Source organism: Taudactylus pleione, unplaced genomic scaffold (genome assembly GCF_031769625.1).
Source record: "Taudactylus pleione unplaced genomic scaffold, aTauple2 ptg000386l, whole genome shotgun sequence".
Lineage (NCBI taxonomy): Eukaryota > Metazoa > Chordata > Amphibia > Anura > Myobatrachidae > Taudactylus > Taudactylus pleione.
The window spans coordinates 15,646,063-15,666,742 of record NW_028284787.1 but is presented as its reverse complement, the minus strand read 5'-3'; the positions used below and the strand labels follow the sequence as shown (position 1 = coordinate 15,666,742).

General features: G+C 44.1%; 1 protein-coding gene across 6 annotated transcripts in view; it reads left to right on the top strand.

Moving 5' to 3' along the window:
• TRIO (trio Rho guanine nucleotide exchange factor) overlaps positions 1-20,680 on the top strand; it is a 496,865-nt gene that overhangs the window by 106,944 nt on the left and 369,241 nt on the right. For all 6 annotated transcript variants that reach the window (XR_015869672.1, XR_015869673.1, XM_088445727.1 and 3 more), the window contains exons 8-11: positions 570-701; positions 2,454-2,684; positions 3,397-3,519; positions 11,841-12,032. Coding sequence is in view for 4 of the 6 variants with exons in the window: in XM_088445727.1 (XP_088301853.1) it covers positions 570-701; positions 2,454-2,684; positions 3,397-3,519; positions 11,841-12,032 (678 nt within the window). In the remaining 2 variants the exon portion in view is untranslated. The remainder of the gene's footprint in view (positions 1-569; positions 702-2,453; positions 2,685-3,396; positions 3,520-11,840; positions 12,033-20,680) is intronic.

The following is a 20,680-nucleotide window of genomic DNA, read 5'->3' as shown; positions in this document are numbered from 1 at the left end:
AGCAGCCAGAGTGTGCACCTGTATGATCCAAGATGGTGCCGCAGCCCCTCACAGACTTCCAGAAGCCACCCAGACTTAGGACACTGCAGCCACAGGAGAGGACCAGGGACGCTTCCAGGCAGGTCGGAGAGGGGCACTGCCAAGCAACCGCCGCCCTCGGAAGCCAAAGGAGCTGCAGGGGACTGGAGGAGACGGCCGCACTGCAAGGACGCTGGATCTAAGATGGTGCCTCAGTGTCCTACACAAGGCGGAGGCTGGAGCACCGCGCTCTCAGGAGAAGAGTTGCAGGTCCCCCAGACAGCCGGAGATCTTCTCCAAGGTAAGGGGCACCGGAGGCAGCAGGCAGAGGGGTCAGTTGGAAGCAGTTTGTGGGCAACAGGATGCTGTACAGGATCACTAGGCTGGAGAACAAAGGGACCTGCGTCCTCCTCCTTGCCTAGTTAAGCCACGCCCCCCCATAATTTCACTATTAAAACAATTCGGAAGGGTCAGTATGTAAGAATAAAGTTATTTTATGCTAAAAATGTTCAGATCCTAAGGAAATATTTAATTTCTTATTTATTTTATAGTACATGAGCAATGTTGATTCGTGGTGTAAGGCTTGCGGTAAAGTAGAGCTTCCATCTGAGCTTCAAGATTTAGAAGATGCAATACATCATCATCAAGGGATTTATGAACATATCACAGTGGCTTACTCTGAGGTAAGTTTCTGCAGGCAATGCTGCTTTTGATGGCTGCTATTTGATATTTTGAGGCCCTCTTAGGATTCAAATGTGTGTTGGTTTTCCCAAAATGTCAACTCTTGTTATAGTGGGCAGTATATGGCAGAAAGTAAAATTTGGTGTCAAGTTTATGACAACCCTAATTCTGATGTCTGTCGGGTTTGCTTGTTACTTGAGGGGAAAGATCGCTAGCAGCAGTCTGTAACATCTAATTGTTGGCAAGCTCAGATTTGTAAATAATGGTAATCAAGAAATCCTGTTGGTACAGAGTATGTCCTGTGCAACATGCTTGCTGTATAAAACATTCGATATATAAAACCAAATACCGTCAAACTTTTTGAGCCCTAAACATATATATATGGATCACATTCAATAAACCTTTTTGTACATTACTGTATGTTCCAAAACTATAAATGTAACTTATATTGCCATTTCAGGCATATACCAATTATTCATTAGAGATTGATTCTCAAATATAGTCTGCCTATAAACAAACTCAGGGCAGGACTTCAAGCTCATAGTCACACTCTGAAGCTGGGTACACACCTAAATGACCGGCAATCGTGCCGATGTTCAGGGCGATTTGCCTTCACCCTGGACATTGCATGATTGCTGGTACACACTTAAAATATTTAATGAAAGACTGAACGATCACTGTACCGTCTTTCCAATATCGTTCTTGTGTGTATGTACCCTAAGCATTCTTTATCTATCTGACTTGTAAGGATCACTTGTCTACACATTGCATACACAATCTATTTTTGAGCTATGACACTCACCATGAGAGGCCATCTTGAGGGAGAAAAAATTTGAAAAGTGTGGTTTGAGTTCAAACACACCTGGGAATACACACTACCATACATTTCTAATCAGAAGCTCACTTGTACATATTAACACACTAACTGCATCATCCGTATTAATAGCATTGTTTCGGAGCACTATAACATTCCTCCGCAATCATATTTAGCCAAATTGTTCTGGAGAGCTCTGTGGTTAAATTGAAGCTTCTGCTCGTCCAATACATTGGATTTGTATATATTATAAAATGTATGACTTTTATCGTTTACTTTTGTAAGAAGATTGTGCTCAATCTTTAAAACAACTTAGAGAAAGTGAAGTTCCCAGAAGGCTTTTTTTTTTCAGCTACTTGTGGTTTTGTCTAGTGTTTATGTTCAGAAGATCCTCCACCTAAAATAGACTCCCCTATTCCCTCCATTCTAATTAATAGCCAGTCTTCTGACTTGTATGTGTTAGTGATAAAAACGATGACTTGGGATACTTCGAAGATTGAACTGAAGTACTGTATGATCGGTTAAAACTCAGAAAAGTTAAAATCTCTGTACATCACATTAATGCTCAGGCTATTCATGTTTTCCTGAGCTTCAGAAACAAGTCACATCATTTATGATTGACTACTTCCACAACAATGCTGTCAATTTTGTTTTATTGGTATATGCAAACTAAAATCCAGGCGCTGGTTGATGTAATCTCTTATATATTGAGTTTAAGTGTTGGCCTCCTTTATAAAGTGTGGGTTTGCCAACATACTGTACAAACCAGATTACTTTAATGGTATTGTGTTCCCTAATTATCTTGCATTTAATTATTTTGATGTTCTCCATGGTTAATGTGTGCCACCAGTGTACGACTGGTTCAAATAATTAGCATTATATAAAATATTAGATAGGGACTTTAAAAATTCTTGTGTTTAGTATTTATTTTTGTGTATAGGTGAGCCAAGATGGAAAATCACTGCTTGACAAACTTCAGCGGCCATTAACTCCTGGTAGTTGTGATTCACTGACTGCTTCGGCTAACTATTCAAAAGCTGTCCATCATGTCTTAGATGCCATTCATGAAGTTCTACACCATCAGCGACAGCTAGAAAATATTTGGCAGCACCGCAAAGTTCGATTACATCAACGATTACAACTTTGTGTTTTTCAGCAAGATGTTCAACAGGTGAATTATATATGCAAGAAATGCTAAATTAACTATATATCTATTTACATTCATATGAATTTAGATTTCTTTATATAGCCTTTATATTCCTCACTTAACTGAATATTTTATTATGTCTAAACATGGGCTATTTTTCTGTTATAATGGTGGAAAAAAATATGCTCAATGTGAGCGATTAAATTGTTTGAGAGAATTCTCTCCCATGAAGTGGCCGGGAGCTAATCCAATTGTTTTGGGCGAACAGTTCTGAAGCTGCACTTATAGCACGGGAGAAGCTGCTTAATACTTCTTTAGATGGGAGTTAATTATTTCAAACCATTGAATCACCCCCAATAAATGCAAATAAATGTAGTTAATAATAATAAAGTACACTTTAAGTCCTGGCAAATCTTTACAATTTTAATTTTGCATGAAACTATTTCAAATATAAATAAATATTTGTATATAGCTGTAATTAAAGCATTAAACAGGCACAGAAAAAATGTATTGTCATGGGTGTTGAGGCTGGTCTCATAGTTTCAGATTTTGTAGATGTCTTAATATGCAAACTTGTGATAGTCAGCTTTCCATTGTCCGTGATGAGAGACTGTAACCCAACAATTGTGGTTTACATATTTTTCTTCAATGTAATAGGTTTAGACGCTTTTAAAAGAAACGTGTGTGCTGAATATATATATATAATATATAAATAAATAAAAAAATAATTTTTCAGGTGTTGGACTGGATTCAGAACCATGGTGAAGCATTTCTTAGTAAGCACACAGGTGTTGGAAAATCTCTTCACAGAGCTAGAGCATTGCAGAAGCGCCACGAGGATTTTGAGGAAGTTGCACAGGTGAGACATCTTATTTTGTTTGTTTTTTTAAAGTGTACATATAAAAGATTTTCAATTACTTTTTACATGTCCAATTTAGTCATTCCTTAAGTCTGCTGTTAATCTGAAAGTGCCTGCTATAGTTTTTATTTTGGCATTGCCTCTGACACTGATTACATAAGCAATCACCTTGTTCAACTAAGTAACCCTAAAAAAATATCAGTGTGGCCAAATCATTAGGATGTGGCCCGCATGGAATGGGGAGGTAGGAGTGTGGCTGGGTCCCAGTCCTGCATCCGGCACCCCCCGCTTCACCCACGTGTTTAATAGGTTAACCCCTGTCCTGCGTCACCATATTTGAAATGTGTAGGCGCTAAGCACCCATTGTAAATGTATTTCAGGTGATAGGCACCTAAAAATGTGTTATTGTTGTGTTTTGCCGCGGCCTGGGCCCTCTTCGGCAGCTGCGGCACTGGCATGTGCTCACCGAGTGCAGGGCTGGATGCCGACTGCTGTTGACTGGGATCCAAGCTCCCTTCCCTACATCACTCCAGGGCTGAGTAGCCACACACTGGAAGACCAGGGAATTCTGCTCCCATTGCAGCGTGGCAGCTTGGGGGGACTGTACACAGATTGTTGTGGACCGGGAGCTTGGCTCCTGGCACCCCAGCACTCCAAATCAGATTGGCCGCACGCTGGGGACAGTGAATGGCTGCTCCCTGGACCCCCCAGCGCAGAGGTTAACAGCAGCTGAGTGTTGCAGCGGGGCTGAGTCCAGCTTCTGCAGTGATTCGAGCTGTTAACCCCTGCTGTGCTGCATCAAGGGAGAGCCCCAGCACTACGCAGACTGCAGGGCTGAGCATCCCACACTGGGGACTGGGATTTTCGCTTCCAGTGTCCTGGCATTGCAGGGGTGTGCTAACAAAGCCCAGCGCTGGGCACAGTGTACAAAAAACACATGGGTTTTAATTAAAACGTATTAATATATACAGCCGTGTTGCCGTGCCTGGGTATGTAAAGCCTGTTGCAGGACACAGTATGTTTTAAGAGTTGGAAAGAAGTGCATGTACAGCCATGGCCAAAACTTTTGAGAATGACGCAACTATTGGTTACACTGTTTGCTGCTTCAGTGTTTTTTTAGAACTCTTTGTCCGATGTTACTATGGTATACTGAAGTAAAATTACAGTATTTCGTAAGTGTCAAAGGCTTTTATTGACAAGTACAAGTTTATGCAAAGAGTCAATATTTGCAATGTTGACCCTCCTTTTTCAAGACCTCTGCATTTCACCCTGGCATGCTGTCAATCAACTTCTGGGACACGTACTGACTGATGGCCGCCCATTCTTGCCTAATAAATGCTTGGAGTTTTGTTAGAAATTGTGGACTTTTGTTTGTCCACCCGCCTTTTGAGGATTGACCACAAGTTCTTAATGGGATTAAGGTCTAGGGAGTTTCCTGGCCATGGACCCAAAATTTGGATGTTTTGTTCCCCGAGCCACTTAGTTATCACTTTTGCCTTATGGCAAGGTGCTCCATCATGCTGGAAGAGTCATTGTTCGTCACCAATCTGTTCTTGGATGGTTGGGAGAAGTTGCTCTTTGAGGATGTTTTGGTACCATTCTTTATTCATGGCTGTGTTCTTAAGCAAAATTGGGAGTGAGCCCACTCCCTTGGCTGAGAAAGCAACCCCACACATGAATGGTCTCAGGATGCTTTACTGTTGGCCCCCTGTGGTAATGTGTATTGGAGTAACATAAAAGAAAGCCTGACCTGGTTTGTGGGTATCTTTTGAAATCAAGAGGGATTGTAGTGCTGTGAACATCTGTATACTGTACCCCACCCTTACCCCCCAAGCCAAGGGGAAAAGTATTTTGGAAGATTATTTGACAAATAAACATCTTGCCTTTACAATGACTTCATCTGTATCCTGCGACAACAGAATTGCTCTAAATACTATTCCGTTCTCCGGCTATTCTGGATTGAGCCCAGTGTTTCAAGCCCTTTGCCAGTTACCGTGCAGAGCCTGGTCCATTGCGAGGGATAAGTGAGTATCAGCCGACAACAATTGGGAATTATGGCCACAGATTTTCTATGCATATGCGATCAAAACTAATCCAGTGATCAGGTGGCAAGTTGAGGTCATCTGGTCACAGATATTGGTGGCATAGTGGTGGGATTTTTGGTCACCCGATTGGAGAAGCCGAGTTACTCAGGAGAGGAGTAACTGCAGTTCAGGTGAACGCGCAGGATGTCTGACTACAGTAGAATGGAGGTGGGATGAGCTGACGGCGACAGCATTCACGAGAATGACATAACAGTGGACGCCCCTACAGGAAAAGGTTCCAGGACTTGCCCAAGAACCCTTCCAGCACCCATGAACAGTTAGTCACCCAGCTGAGACTGTATGTGGTGAATGGGGTGAAGGGATCTGGTGCCACCACCTAGTACGCACCGATGTGCCGAGAACAGTTCTATCACAGGTGCGACCCTGAGGTGAAGGAGTTGGTGCTGGACCGGGAGCCATCAAGCTTGAAGATGGTGGCCCAGTTAGCAGACAAGTATGTGGCAATTTGGCAACAAGGGCAAAAGCGCCCGACCAGCAGCCAACCCCAAAAGATTGTACAACCAGGAGGACACCCCTCTTCTTTCCATCACCCCCAAAACAAGCATATTCCAACCTGGGTGCTCTTGGCCAGCAATCACCCTGTCCTATCCATACAAATCCTCAGAGACCACCGGGGCCCTGACTATATAAGTAGTGCTACAGCTGTGGGAAAATCTGTTATCTAAGGATAAACTGTTCCACACCCCATGCACCACAGTGTCGTGCCCCAAATTTGAGTTCTGTCACCCAGGAGGTGAGCCCAAAGAGACTGTTCTTACTCCAGTCAGTCCTATGGAGAGTGGTGAGAAGCAGGCAGACTCTGCGGAAGAGTCACCTACATGGCCAAGAGGCCACCACCAAATATGTAGTGGCACCTGCAGCTGGTCCAAGTGGGGCCCCTGCAGGGAGAAGGCCTGAGAGACTTGGGGGCCTCAATCACTGACTGTAATGAGTTCCCATTTTATTGACCCTGCTGCAGTACTGCAGGATTGAACTGCCAAGGTGACCGTGGCAAATGGACTGGTATGAGAGGTACCTATGGCAAGAGTCTACCTGGACTGGGGAGCTGGCCAAGAGTTGAGAGATGTTGCCCTCATAGATGGCCTCCCAACTGATGTAGTCCTGGGGTACGACCTTGGTGGTGGTGGTTTAATAGTTACTGTTTTTGCTAACACCATCCCCTGGAGTCAAGCGGCCTGACTACTGCCTTCATCTATTCCAATACAGCCTAGCCCAGAGGAAAAGAGCACAGCTCCTAGACGACTGCCAACCACAGCATCAACCAGCCCAGAGGAAAAGACCACAGTGGCTAGATCATTACATTTATCCAGCATGCCTTTTGCCTCTGGTATGCCTTCATCCCATAGCAACACAGAGGATGTTGGTTCCAGCTTGTTGGATCCTGTGGGGGTGCCCAGTGATGCTCCTGTCACTAGTTATTTGCCAACTCCGGTGGTAAGTATGAGTGACCACAATGACCTCCTTTTGACTGACCCCGACCAGACTGACCCTAGTAATCCCAACCTAGACCCAACTTAGAAGGGTAGGGCAACAGGCAGGAGTTTAGGGAGGCTTAGCTCTCCGACCCATTCCTGGAAGGTATGAGGCGCCAAGCTGGCAGTGTCCTTTCTGGGATGGGGGACGGGGAATGTGACCTGGTGGAAAGGGTTACTGTACCGGGTAGGCAAGGTAGAAGGGGATATACAAAGTACAAGTGGTGGTTCTCAGGAGCTTTCGAGCACCACAGATGTCGGTGGTGCACAACATCCCTTTGGCTCAACACCAGGGAAGGGACTGAACACTGAAGCGCTTGACACAGAGGGGGGAGGAGTGTGGCCGGATCCCAGTCCCGCAGCCGGCATACCCCCGCTCTCCCAATGTGTTTAATGTTGGCCGCAGCACTGAAGCAGTTAATCGTTGTCCTGCGGCTCCATATTTGAAATGTATAGGCACTAGACGCACATTGTAAATGCGTTACCAGCGCTAGGCGCCGGGTGGCTAAAAATGTATTGTTACTGTGTTTTGCTGTGGCCCGGACCCTCTCCGGCAGCCGCAGCACTGGCGTTTCTTAACTGTACCTGAGCGCCGCTGCAGGCGGAGATGGGCTCCGGCGGCCGTGGCACAGAGGGATGCGCTGCTACGGGGGGACCTGGTGGCTGCTGCCACTGCAACCGGGACTGAGTTCCGGGCTGCAGGACTGGATGTCAACAACTGGGAGCCCAGCTCCCATCCCCTTCAGCACTCCAGGGCTGAGTGGCCACACACTGGGAAAACGGGGGAGCTGGCTCCCAGTGTAGTGCGGCAGCATGTTAACCCCTGGTGTGCTGCACCGGAGGGGCTGTACACAGACTGCGGGGGTCCAGGAGCTTATCTCCCGGCACCCCAGCACTCCAAATCAGATTGGCTGCACGCTGGGGGATAGGTAGCACTGGGTACAATGTACAAAGGACACATGGATTTAAATAAAATGTATCAATATATGTTTTGAGGTAGGACTGAAGTGTCTGGCTATGTAAAGCAGAGTATGTGTTAAGAGTTGCATGTAATGGGGCAGATGTATGAAGCTGTGGAAAGTGATAAAGTGCAGAGTGATAAATGACCAACCAATCCGCTCCCACCTGTCATTTTTCAAACACAGCCTGTAACATGACAGTTGTGAGCTGATTGGTTGGTCGTTTATCACTCTGCACTTTATCACTTTCCAGAGCTTCATACATCTGCCCTGATGTGTTTTAAATGTATAATAAATTAAAATGCACTTACCTTTATTTCCCTGGAAGTCTTAGTTGCTCCTGGGCGCTTTGTGGCTTACCGACACCATATGCCTCTTACAGGGATCCAGACTGCCCTTCCTTACAGCCTCATGCCTGGAAGTGGTATGAGGAGGTGCATGGAGAGCTGGCCAAATTAGCCAGCTTATTAATTTCAGGAAGCTCCAAAGAGCTTCCTCTCAGTGGCCAGGAGACTGCTGGCTGGGGGTCTTGTCTGCCTTGTCATGGAGGCCAGATTTCGGTAGAGGAGGTAGCCAAGTCCACCTTAGCAGATTCCTTGAAGTACGTTTTTGAGGGAACTTTTTTCATCCCAGATGTAACGACACCTTGGCGTTGACGAGTGGTGCAGGTGGGCTCAGGTACAGAGGAGTGACCACTCCCCACTGTCCATAGGGGACAATGTTAAAGGTGAGCATGTCTTGTGCATACAAGGCACATGCACTTCATTTGATTGGGTAAAAACCAGGGGGCAAACTTACCTCTTGTGGTAATGTATATTGAAGTAACTTAAAAGAAGGCCTGCAACTCTGGGTTGTGGGAATCGTTTTGAAGATCAAGAAGGATTGTAGTGCTGTGAACATCTGTATGCCGTACCCCCTTAAGCCAAGTGGAAAAGTATTTTTTAAGACTATTTGAACAATAAACATCTTGCCTTTAAAAAGAGTACATCTGAAACCTGTGACAACAGATTTGCGCCAAGTGCTATTCCGTTCTCCGGCTGTTCTGGATTGAGTTTAGGGTCTCCAACCTTAAGCCCTCTGCCAGCTACCATGCTGAGCCTGGTCCAGTTCGAAGGATCAGTGGCTATCAGCTGACACCAATCAGGAGGTGTTGCCACAGTTTGTCTACGCATACGCAGCAGTGGAGGTTCCAGGTGCTGGTGGTAGGAGCCTGGGTGTACGTAAAAAGCGATTCCAAGCTCCGATGGTAGGGGTATGGTGGTTGCAGCACATGGCACGGTGGGGCAGAGTCAGTAACAGGCGGTTACTAACGATAAAAAGGAATCCCTAATAAATCCACGAGATCCAGTGGGGTTTGAAAACTAATCTGTCATCCGGGTCAGTATAGTGAAACTACAATTTAACATTGAGTACCAATGAGGTCTGTAGCACATATTTGGCCAAAAATGCATGCCCAGCTACCGCGTTAAATTGACCTAATCAGTTGGGTCACTAACATTCCTAAGGTTCAAGTCCAGAATTTGTGACCCCCCTCCCCGGGCCAATACAACCAAACCGCCCCAGTGCACCACCAGTGAGTGATACGTAGCAGTTAAAGTGTTAAAAAGTCTTACATTAGTGGTAGCAGCTTAGGTGCTAAAAATTTTAACTCTTTTTTTTGTTTTGTCTTTTACTGCTGTAACACTTTGTAGCTGCTACTTCTCACTAATGTAACACTTTTGACATATTGAGGCTAGCTGTATGAGGACACATTTGTAATTGTATAATTTGATATGAGACACTTGTATATTTGTTTGCACCATGACCTGAGTCTGTATATGAAGCACAGCGGAACCTGGAATGAAAAAAGCTGCGGTGGCTACACTGTAGCACTTGTGTCGCATATCAAATTAATCAGCGTTGTCTGCTGGTGCATCGTAGTCGCATCGCATTGCGACTTACTGGTATTTTCGGCAAAAAAATAAGTTAGCAGAATAGCATGAGACCTGGCGGCTCACTCACTCCAGGCAAATTGCGCTGAGTGGCGTTACTGTATTGAGGCTAGCTGTATGAGGACACATCTGCATTTATGTAATTGTTTTCTGATTTTATGAATGATGTAATCAAAATATCCTTGGTGATTATGCTAATTCTTGTTTCTGGCAAACTTTTCTGTTTTTTGATGTGCATGAACAATCGCTAGGCTTTCATATAAAGTGTTATTTCAACAAAATCTTCAGTATAAAACAATTTTTCTTCTTCGGGGTCCATAGGGATCCACAGGGATACCATGGAGATATTATGGTTGAAAGACCAGGCACCAAATAGTTAAAACTTTGGCTCCCAGAATGCCCTGGGTCCTCCTCCATATATACCTCCCCCCTAGCCATAGGACTTCAGTTGTTCGTTTGGTGCGGCAGGATTCAGATGCACCTTTGTACAGGGGACTGCTTAGGCAGTCCTAAGCTTTTATTTTTTGATTTATTTTACTTTGTTTCTTGAGTTGGCAGTACTAAGCATCGTTATTAGGACACATGGGCTGCGACTCCATCTACCTCCGCAGGGCCGCAACATCAGTAATTGTGCTGGTGATTTTTGGGGGTCGCGGCTGAGCTTAGTTAGCAGCAATGCAGCGAACTGTACTGCGCCCGATGCTCGGAGATGTCCGATAAGGCGATTCCTCGCTTGCGGGGAATCGTGCGCAGCAGTCCTTGCTTCTGGTGTCAGAGACACACCAGAAGCTGCTGCAAGTACCAGGGATTGTCCGCTTCCTTACTACACCAGCTGGGGCCTTATCGTCTGACGCCGGGAATCGGCAGCAGGTGGTTTGCTGCCATGAGGCCAGCGTACCCGGCTGGTTAACACAGCTTAGGGGAGGTAAGCGCTCCCCCGGCAGCTCCTCCCCCGACCCAGATGCAGTCCCGATGAATGAATGGTTTCGCCTTTTTGGGTTGCTCCATGTGTGAGAGATGCTCACGGTCATGCTCAGTGCACCTGGTAGCTGTGGTCTCAGGAGGGTCTTGGTCAGTCTCCCTGCATACCTCTCCTTTGGTTAAGGTATATATGCTCTACATCCTAATATTACTTTGCGTTGCTGTAGTTGATTTTGAGCCCATTGTAATTATATTACATATGCATTGTATGTGACTGTTTGCTAGCTGCTGATTGCATTGCACTTATATCCTACCAATGTGATTGTGATTTAGTGCCTATTTGCAAATTTCTACTGCCAATATAACTATCACTGTTATTTCTTTGAGTGCCTCACATTCATTAGATTTGTGAAGATTGTCACATAAACTTTGCGATTTGTTGCCTTTACTTTGAACATGTCAAAAGATAAAGGGAAACAGGAGGGGAAGCCACCTGTTCTGGTCTCATGTAAATCATGTATGGCATATGTATCCTAACAGGACATAAAGGTATTGGTGAAGGTGGTCACATTGCATTGTTACCTTTATACGTATATATGCTAAGCGTAAAGGGAAACAGGAGTTCAGACAGTTATAAATATCACTGCTATTTCTCTATTTGACCCTCAACTACCAGGATGTGTAGGGGTTAAATTGTACTTCACATTTTCTTGTGAAGACTGAGCTGCCATCCCACTCTGTCCTAATCCAGCTGCAATTGATCATGGAAATGTTTGTCCAGCTGCAATTGATCATGGAAATGTTTGTCCAGCTGCAATTGATCATGGAAATGTTTGTTTAGGGGAGATTTGGTCTCTCTCTTGTGTATATTTTATTTTTTTATTGATAATTAAAGGTTACGCTTTATTAATGCATGCAATTTTTCTTTTTCAGAATACTTACACCAATGCTGACAAGTTGCTAGAAGCTGCAGAGCAGTTGGCACAAACTGGGGAATGTGACCCGGAAGAAATATACCAAGCAGCTCATCAATTAGAAGACCGAATCCAAGATTTTGTCAGACGGGTTGAGCAGCGAAAGATTTTGTTAGACATGTCTGTTTCACTCCACTCACATGTTAAAGAGGTATGTACAAGTAGTGAATGATAGTTATTTTCTGTTTCTAATCATTTGTAAATAGCTTTTTACATGGTGAATAACATACATTGCATAGCTAAGTCATACACCCATTGTGATTACTTAGTTTTTTGGTTTTTTTTATTAAATTTGCAAAACTCAAAAAACCTTTTTACATGTTGTCATTATGGGGTATTGTGTGAAGAATTTTGAGGACAAAAATTAATTTATTCCATTTTGGAATAAGGCTGTAACATAACAAAAGGTGGAAAAAGTGAAGCGTTGTGAACACTTTCAGGATGCACTGTATATGTAATTCGTTAATATTACACAACACCCTTCTTCTTTTTTGCTCCAATAACAAAGTTGGTGTACTCAGGGGCTGGCTGGTAACTTTTAACCTGGGGGGCAGACACAAGTAAGTGGCCCGTTTTTTTCCACCAGCGCATTGCAATGGGGAAAGTCACATGATCATAGCAGGTTGGGTATGAGATGCTGGCGCTCGTGATCCTGGCTGTCAGAATCCTGCCGCCAGCATCCTGAAAAACCCTCCCCCTCACCCTACCCTAGCCCTAACACTCCCTCTTCTGTGCCTAACCCTAACCTCCCCCTTAATGCCTAACCCTAACCTCCCCTTCCCTGTGCCTAAACCTAACTCTCCCCCATTAGTGCCTAACCCTCCTTCTTGTGCCTAATTCTAACCCCTAACCCTCCCCTAACCTCCTGATACCTTCGGGACGCCGGCGGTCGCTGTTCTGGAGGTGGGATCCTGACCGTGTGACGGGATGTGGACTACATCCCGATAATAGCCTCTGTAGGTAAGGTTTGTCTAATGTGGGTGTGCTTTAAATAGCTAATGAAATATATGTTGTCATTGTTGTCAAGGAGCTATAAACAAATACCCCCATCCCAAACCAGAAAACAGCCCCATCCCAAACCAGATACCAGAAACCATTCTATTGACCCCTACATAATGCACACAGCACTCTAGTGATTGATATACATTGCAGGAACCATTCTACTTACCATTATACAATACAGGGACCATTCCTGTGACCATTATACCACACAAGGATTATTCTCATGACTAATATACAATACAGGGACAATTCTTGTAACGGATATATAATGCAGGCACAATTTTAGTACCAGGTATATAATATAGGGACTATTGCAGTGACTGGTAATTATGATAATTTATAAAAAGTATGGTTAATAAATTCCCATTCTATAAGTAAAAAATAAATAAAAACATAAAAAATGTGGCTTAATAATAATGTATTCTACTACTTGTTAGTGAACAATAAGCAAACAGCCCAGTTAGAATATCTGCATTATGCTTATAGGCTATGAAGCTGCAGCACAGCTGTTTTTATTGAGAAGTTCAAGGCGATGAAACTGCAAATATCAATTAATTAAAAACCTCATATGAGAACTTACAGGCCACAGTTGTGCAAGAGTTCAGCGCAGCAGCAGTGAAAGTACATGTTTTTACTCATTCTCTGACTTAAAATAGTTTAGGAAAAAATTGTAAATTTGAGCAGCATACCCAAGATCCTGGAATTGGTTCTGGCTCTTTAATAAAACTATGTCTTTTGTCTAATCGGACTGTCACACAAATAGCCGTACCTAGACATTTTTGCACACTAGGCACCCTGTCCTTAAGAATTCTTCTTTAATTTCACGTAACATATTTTATTTTCTAGTATAAGGCAGGAGAGACTTTAGATATTTCAAACAGTGACCATTAACCGGTATATAATATACAGAGAGCGTTGCAGTGACCACTAGTGTAATGCAGAGAATATTACGGCAACCAGTGCACACTGACTACACACAGCCCCTGTTGTGGAGCAGACTCAGAAGGAGTGCTCAGTCACAAGCTGCATGGATGTGACAGACAGCCCGGTAACAGGCAGAGAATCCTGCCCAGTCTCTTTGATGCTGCTATATTTGGAGCGACTCCAGAGCAGTTACCTGTCACCTGGCCATCAGTCATGCATGTGCAGTGTGTGACTGCTTCCCTCACTGAAGGAAAAGTGCAGCGGCCCGAGGGGCATATGGCACCCTGCCCTCCGGCCCAGCCCGCCCCTGGGTGTACTCTATGTATATTAGTGAATAGAACACCTAACTTCTTCAGAAGGATTGAGTAGGGATCCCAAGTAAAAGGGAGTTGATAAGCCTACCTCGGACATAGAAATTAAATTAAGTGATTTCTTAAGCTATTTACTTTAAATCACGATATATTCATGGTCTGCATGCCACATTTACTAAACTGAAAATGCCCTTTACTACTACTTTTGCATTTTGGGCATGCACAGTGCAAATTCACGCATAAAACATAAACGTGCGTTCTAATTTACGTCAACCCCATGATGTTTACATAATGGGAAATCAATAGCTACAGGAACATTATTGTCAATTAGCAGATCCATTTGTAATTTTTCTTCAGTGGTACAGTTTTTTACAAAGTTTCTGATACCTTAAATATTTGCATGGTCTTACCAACATATTTTAATGGGTTGGGTACGGGATGCCGGCGCTCAGGATTTTGGTGGTGAGAATCACAATGCCGGCATCCTGACTGGGTTAGAGCCTAACTCTCCCCCTAGTGTCTAACCCCTAACCCTTACCCCTGACCCCAATACTTATCATCAGGATGCCAGCGCCGGGGTTCTGCTTGGTGTCAGCATTCTGAGCGCCGGGTTGTTAACTACATCCCGTTTTCATACCTAGTTATTTCAATAATTAAAAACAAAAATTAATTGTGTAAGTATTGTATCATTTATTAGAATTTATTTGCTGTTATAGGAGACATTGGGATTTGTCTCAATATACAGTGTGCATGGGGAATTAGGGGGCCATGCAGATTTCTGGGTGTGACTTGATGTGCATAAGCAAGTGATTTGATCATATGTGAAGGACAACCTAAAAATCTGTATAGACCCTTAATTTCCCTTGCGCACTGCATATTAAGACAACCCCAATTTCTAAACCACAAAGAGAAAAAGAATAGGGAGAGTAGTGAAGCACTGACCCAATACTTCTTCTGGAGCTTTAATCTGCTATAAAGATAATCACATCTGAAATCTGCTACAAGTGAAGTGGAGACACTTTCTGGATGTTCCAAACATAAAACACATGTATCTACAAAGATTTGGATGTTTTCACTGCACGTTTTATAGATTAAATTAACTTTGACTGTATTTAATTATTTATTATCCTCATTCCGTCATAAATGCAAGGAGGTTCAATATTAAAATACAACATTTTAATACACAGCCATGGACAAAAGTTTTGAGAATGACACAAGTATTGGTTTTCAAAAAGTTTGCTGCTTCAGTGTTTTTAAACCTCTTTGTCAGATGTTACTATGGTATACTGAAGTAAAATTACAAGCATTTCATAAGTGTCAAAGGCTTTTATTGACAATTACATAAAGTTTATGCAAAGAGTCAATATTTGCAGTTTTGACCCTTCTTTTTCAAGACGTCTGCAATTCGCCCTGGCATGCTGTCAATCAACTTCTGGGCCATATACTGACTGATGGCCACCCATTCTTGCCTAATCAATGCTTGGAGTTTGTCAGAATCTGTGGACTTTTGTTTGACCACCCGTCTCTTGAGGATTTGCCACAAGTTCTCAATGGGATTAAGGTCTGGGGAGTTTCCTGGCCATGGACCCAAAATTTCGATGTTTTTGTTCCCCGAGCCACTTAGTTATCACTTTTACCTTACGGCAAGGTGCTCCATCATGCTGGAAAAGGCATTGTTCATCACCAATCTGTTCTTGGATGGTTGGGAGAAGTTGCTTTTGGAGGATTTTTTGGTACTATTCATGGCTGTGTTCTTAAGCAAAATTGTGAGTGAGCCCACTCCCTTGGCTGAGAAGCAAACCCCACACATGAATGGTCTCAGGATGCTTTACTGTTGGCATGACACAGGACTGATGGTAGAGCTCACCTTTCCTTCTCCGGGCAAGCATTTTTCCAGATGCTCCAAACAATCTGAAAGGGAATTCATCAGAGGAAATAACTTTACCCCAGTCCTCAGCAGTCCAATCCCTGTACCTTTTGCAGAATATCAGTCTGTCCCCGATGTTTTTCTTGGAGAGAAGTGGCTGCTTTGTTGCCCATCTTGACACCAGGCCATCCTCCAAAAGTCTTTGCCTCACTGTGCATGAAGATGCACTCACACCTGCCTGCTGCCATTCCTGAGCAAGCTTTGCACTGGTGGTGCCCCGATCCCGCAGCTGAATAAACTGTAGGAGACTGTCCTGGCGGTTGCTGGACGTTCTTGGCCTGAGGCCTTCTTCACAACTATTGAACCTCTCTCCTTGAATTTCTTAATGAACCGATAAATGGTTGATTTAGGTGCAATCTTACTAGCAGCAATATCCTTGCCTCTGAAGCCCTTTTTGTGCAAAGCAATGATGACTGCACAGGTTTCCAGAGGAAGTACAATGATTTCAAGCTCCACCCTCCTTTTAAAGCTTCCAATCTGTTATTCTAACTCAATCAGCATGACCGAGAGAACTCCAGCCTTGTCCTTATCAACACTCTCACCTGTGTTAACGAGAGAATCACTGACATGATGTCAGCTGGTACTGTTGCGGCAGGGCTGGAATCCAGTGGAAATGTTGTTTTGGTGATTAAGGCCCTGATTCAGAGACGGACGCTCTGAATCTGGGCTTTTTTTTTTTTCGTTGTGCGGCCTCCTGGCCGCTCGCATAGCTGTGGGTGACCACACACAGCTATTGTGAGTGGCCAGGATGATGGTCGCGATGGTCAAGACCATCGGCCTTTGCGACGAGACCCTTGTGGTAGGGTCTTGTGGCGCAAGCCGCAGAGAGCTTCTGGCTCTAATAGAGCCGGAAGCTCTCTCACTGACCCTCAAGAAGTCAGTGGGGCCGCCCACAAACGGCAGGCGTTCGCTTGGGAATGCCTCCATTTGTGAAGCCACCCCCCCGCCACGTCTACAAAACGAGGCGAGCTGTCGATCAACATCGACAGCCGCCCCTTTTGTAGTGAGCCACGGAGTGAGTGCTTTTTGCGCTCACTCCGGGGCTCGCATACGCACTGGCACACCATTGACACCATTGACCCGCTTGCGAGCGGGTCTGAATCAGGCCCTATGTTCATTGTCATGGCAAAGAGGGACTTTGCAATTCATTCCAATTCATCTGATCACTCTTCATGACATTCTGGAGTATATGCAAATTGCCATTATAACAACTGGAGCAGCAGACTTTGTGAAAACCAATGCTTGTATCCATTTCAAAACTTTGCCCATGGCTGTATACCATTAAAAAATGTTTAAAAAAATCACATCAATGTTCCATATAAAATATTCTTACAATCAATGTTTTTCTGCCTTTTGAACACCATTGGTGCTAGTTCTGACCACAAATAATCACATCAATGAGTGAAATTTCTCTCTAGATTCATCTGGAGATAGTCTTGGGGAGAAAGAAACACATTGATTGCTTAGCTGCATCTACTTCGCTGTATACACCATATTGACTGAACAGACATAACCAACCTCTGTAACACCTTAAGAGGAACCAATTTGTTTCCCACAGACCCAATTTCATCATGCATTGATTGAGAACCGGTGGGAAATTTGGAGGGCTTACTAAGACAAAGCTTTACTGGCAAGTTCATTTATAGTGTATGGGACATCTAAAAACGTAATGGAGGACTATTATCCCCCTAACAATAGATGTTCCGTGTAATGATACACACACTTTGTCCTATTGCCTGAAACAACCTCAGTATCCGGTTCTTGCAGTAATCCAGTGTTCGTGTAGGTCGGACTTTCAATTGATTCTTATTTGGAGCCAAGTGCTTACCATTTAACCTCACCAATTATACTTTTATTTGGTTCACACATGATACTAGTGCATATGGGATTCAAAGTACTTAAAACCATTTATTATAAGAATTTGTGTTGAACTATATTATTTTTATGTTTTGTTTATAGTGTACATTAAAAATTGTGTATTTTTAATGCTGAGCCTCTTTGCATTTATGTCATAATGCTAATAAATAATTACATACAATCAAAGTTAACTTAATCTAGAATCAGCACAGTGGAAATATCCAAATTTTCGTAAACCCTTGTGTCTACCCATTTTCTTGATCATCCATGCTGGGGGACACTAACATGGTTGCAGGATGGGACCTCAGGAGCTGGCGCGTTAATTAATCTGTAACTTTAACACTAGCTCCTCCTCTCTGCAAACCCCAGAAGTCCAGTATGTTTTAATTGCCCATAGGAGTTGGGCTTATTACTGAGGGGCTGCTGTTTTGTTGGAGCTCGAATGTCCACGGGTCCATGAGGCCTCCACCGAGACCAGAGTGCATCCCAGGGAGCGAGCACAATGCTCAGCTTCCTTCCACGACACACAGGCAAGCAATGAAGAAGGAGGTGAGCTTCATGTTGACGATGTTCTCCTTGAAGGTGAGGATTTGGACTCCTATTCCGGACAGGAGATTGAGGGCCTTATTACTGTGGTATGGCAGTCCCTCTACTTGGATACCCAGGAGTAGGCAGTGGACGCTTTCAAGAGTAAAAACAAGTTGGCAGTTACTTTCCCTTTCTCTCTGGATCTTTTTGATTTTGATTGTGGAGACCTGAAAAATGCCAGATAAAAGGTTTCTGGTCACTCGTAAACTTTCCCATTTTTATCTGCTTTCAGCAGATCATGTAGCTAAGTGGGAGCAATCTACCAAGGTGGATGCCCCGGTGGCGCACTTGGCAAAGGCCACTACTCTTCTGGTTCAGGGAGTGATGTCTTTTATGGACCCAGTGGACAAAAACCTCTAAGGTTCTTTACAGGCCGGGGTTCAGCACCAAGAGGTAGATTTGCTGGTGCCAGCAGACGCTCGCATGGAGTCCCTCAAATCGGTAATCTGCGGCATGGAGGCAAACAGATTTTTGGCATCCATTCACATAAGGGATGCGTATCTTCACGTTCCTATTTGGGCCGGCCATCATTCTCTTATCAAGTTTACGATCAGATTGTCTTGCTATCAATTGGTGCTACCGTTCAGTCTGGCCACAGCCTCGTGGATTTTCACAAATATAGCGGTGATGGCGGGCCTGTTGAGAAAGGAGGGTATAACTCAGTGTTGGCTAACCTTGACACTCCAGCTGTTGTGGAACTATATATCCCAGCATGCTCTGCCACAGTTTTAGCATGCCCTAATAGCAAAACTGTAGCAGTGCATGCTGGGTTATGTAGTTCCATAACAGCTGGAGTGTCAAGGTTAGCCAACACTGGTATAACTGATCCCTTACTTGGATGATCTTTTCTTAAAGGCAGTCTTGACTCTGTTGTTATGGGCGTACCTAGATTGCACAGTGCAGGTCCTTCAGGATCACTAATTGATCATCAACATCAGGAAATCGCAGATGGTGCCTTGTCAGCGAATGATGTTTCTTCGGAGGGTTGTTCAACACTCAACTAAAGTGAGTGTTCCTTCCAGGAAGCCAAGGCACAGGCTCTTCAGCATTTAGTCAGGAAGATTCTGAGCATGCCTTGTCCCTCAATCTGCAATCTGGATTTGCATGAAGCTTTTGGGCGAGGTGGTGCATGGATTCTTTACGATGCTCAGAAACGCGGTTGACAGGCTACTAAGCAGACAATTGCACGGCAGATTCAGTTGGTCATCCTTCAGGCTTATTCTGGTGAAGATTGGTCTGCTCTGGACCTGATGTTGTCTCATTCTACTAGGGCGGTGGCTGCCTCTTGGGCTGCGAGGCATAAGGCTTTAGCTGTGCAGCTGTATCTGGCTTCTAACAGAAATTGGCAGATGCTCAAATCAATCTGGCAGTACTCTTCAGGTGCATGAAAGGGAGGGGTCATACCAAGTAGAAAAAAGGGGGGGTTTAACCCCCTATTGTTCCTCAGCACACTGAATTGTACCTGCAACAATACATGAAGAATATATGGTGATAGAAATTCAGAGATATTAGTTGCAAATCCATGGGAAGCTGCTAGGCCACGTCACGGCTTCTCTGTTACTAGCAGTCCCTAACATCAAGGGGTTCATGTCTGGGATGCAGGGCACCCCAAAAATCGTCCAGCCCAGGGCATCACACGAAAAAAGGGTGACAGTGAAGTGTAAAGTATAGATGTGTGAGAATAATTAATGTTGAAAAAGGGTTAAAATATATGTGTTTTTAAATGGTGATGCCCTGAAGAGGCCCTACGCCCAAACGCTCACCCCACAGGTAATATATTTACCAATTATAAGGCCTCATGATAATTATAAGGCCACATACATAAATGCATCCAAATTGAGAGCCAGCTTACCTGGGAGTCACCCCTGGGAACTCCAACTAGCACTACTAGAACCAGCATGCCCTCCTAATGCCGGCTCATTCATGCATCTCATAACAACAAACAGAAAATGGCAGCTGCTCAAATCAATCTTGCAGTACTAATCAGGTGCATGAAAGGGAGGGGTCATACCAAGTAGAAAAAAAAGGGGGTGTTTAACCCCCTATTGTTCCTCCGCACACTGAATTGTACCTGCAACAATACATGAAGACTATATGGTGATAGGAATTCAGAGATATTAGTTGCATGTATTTGCAAATCCAGTGGGAATTGGCTTCTACCTGGTCCTCTGTCCACACTTTCACAAAATT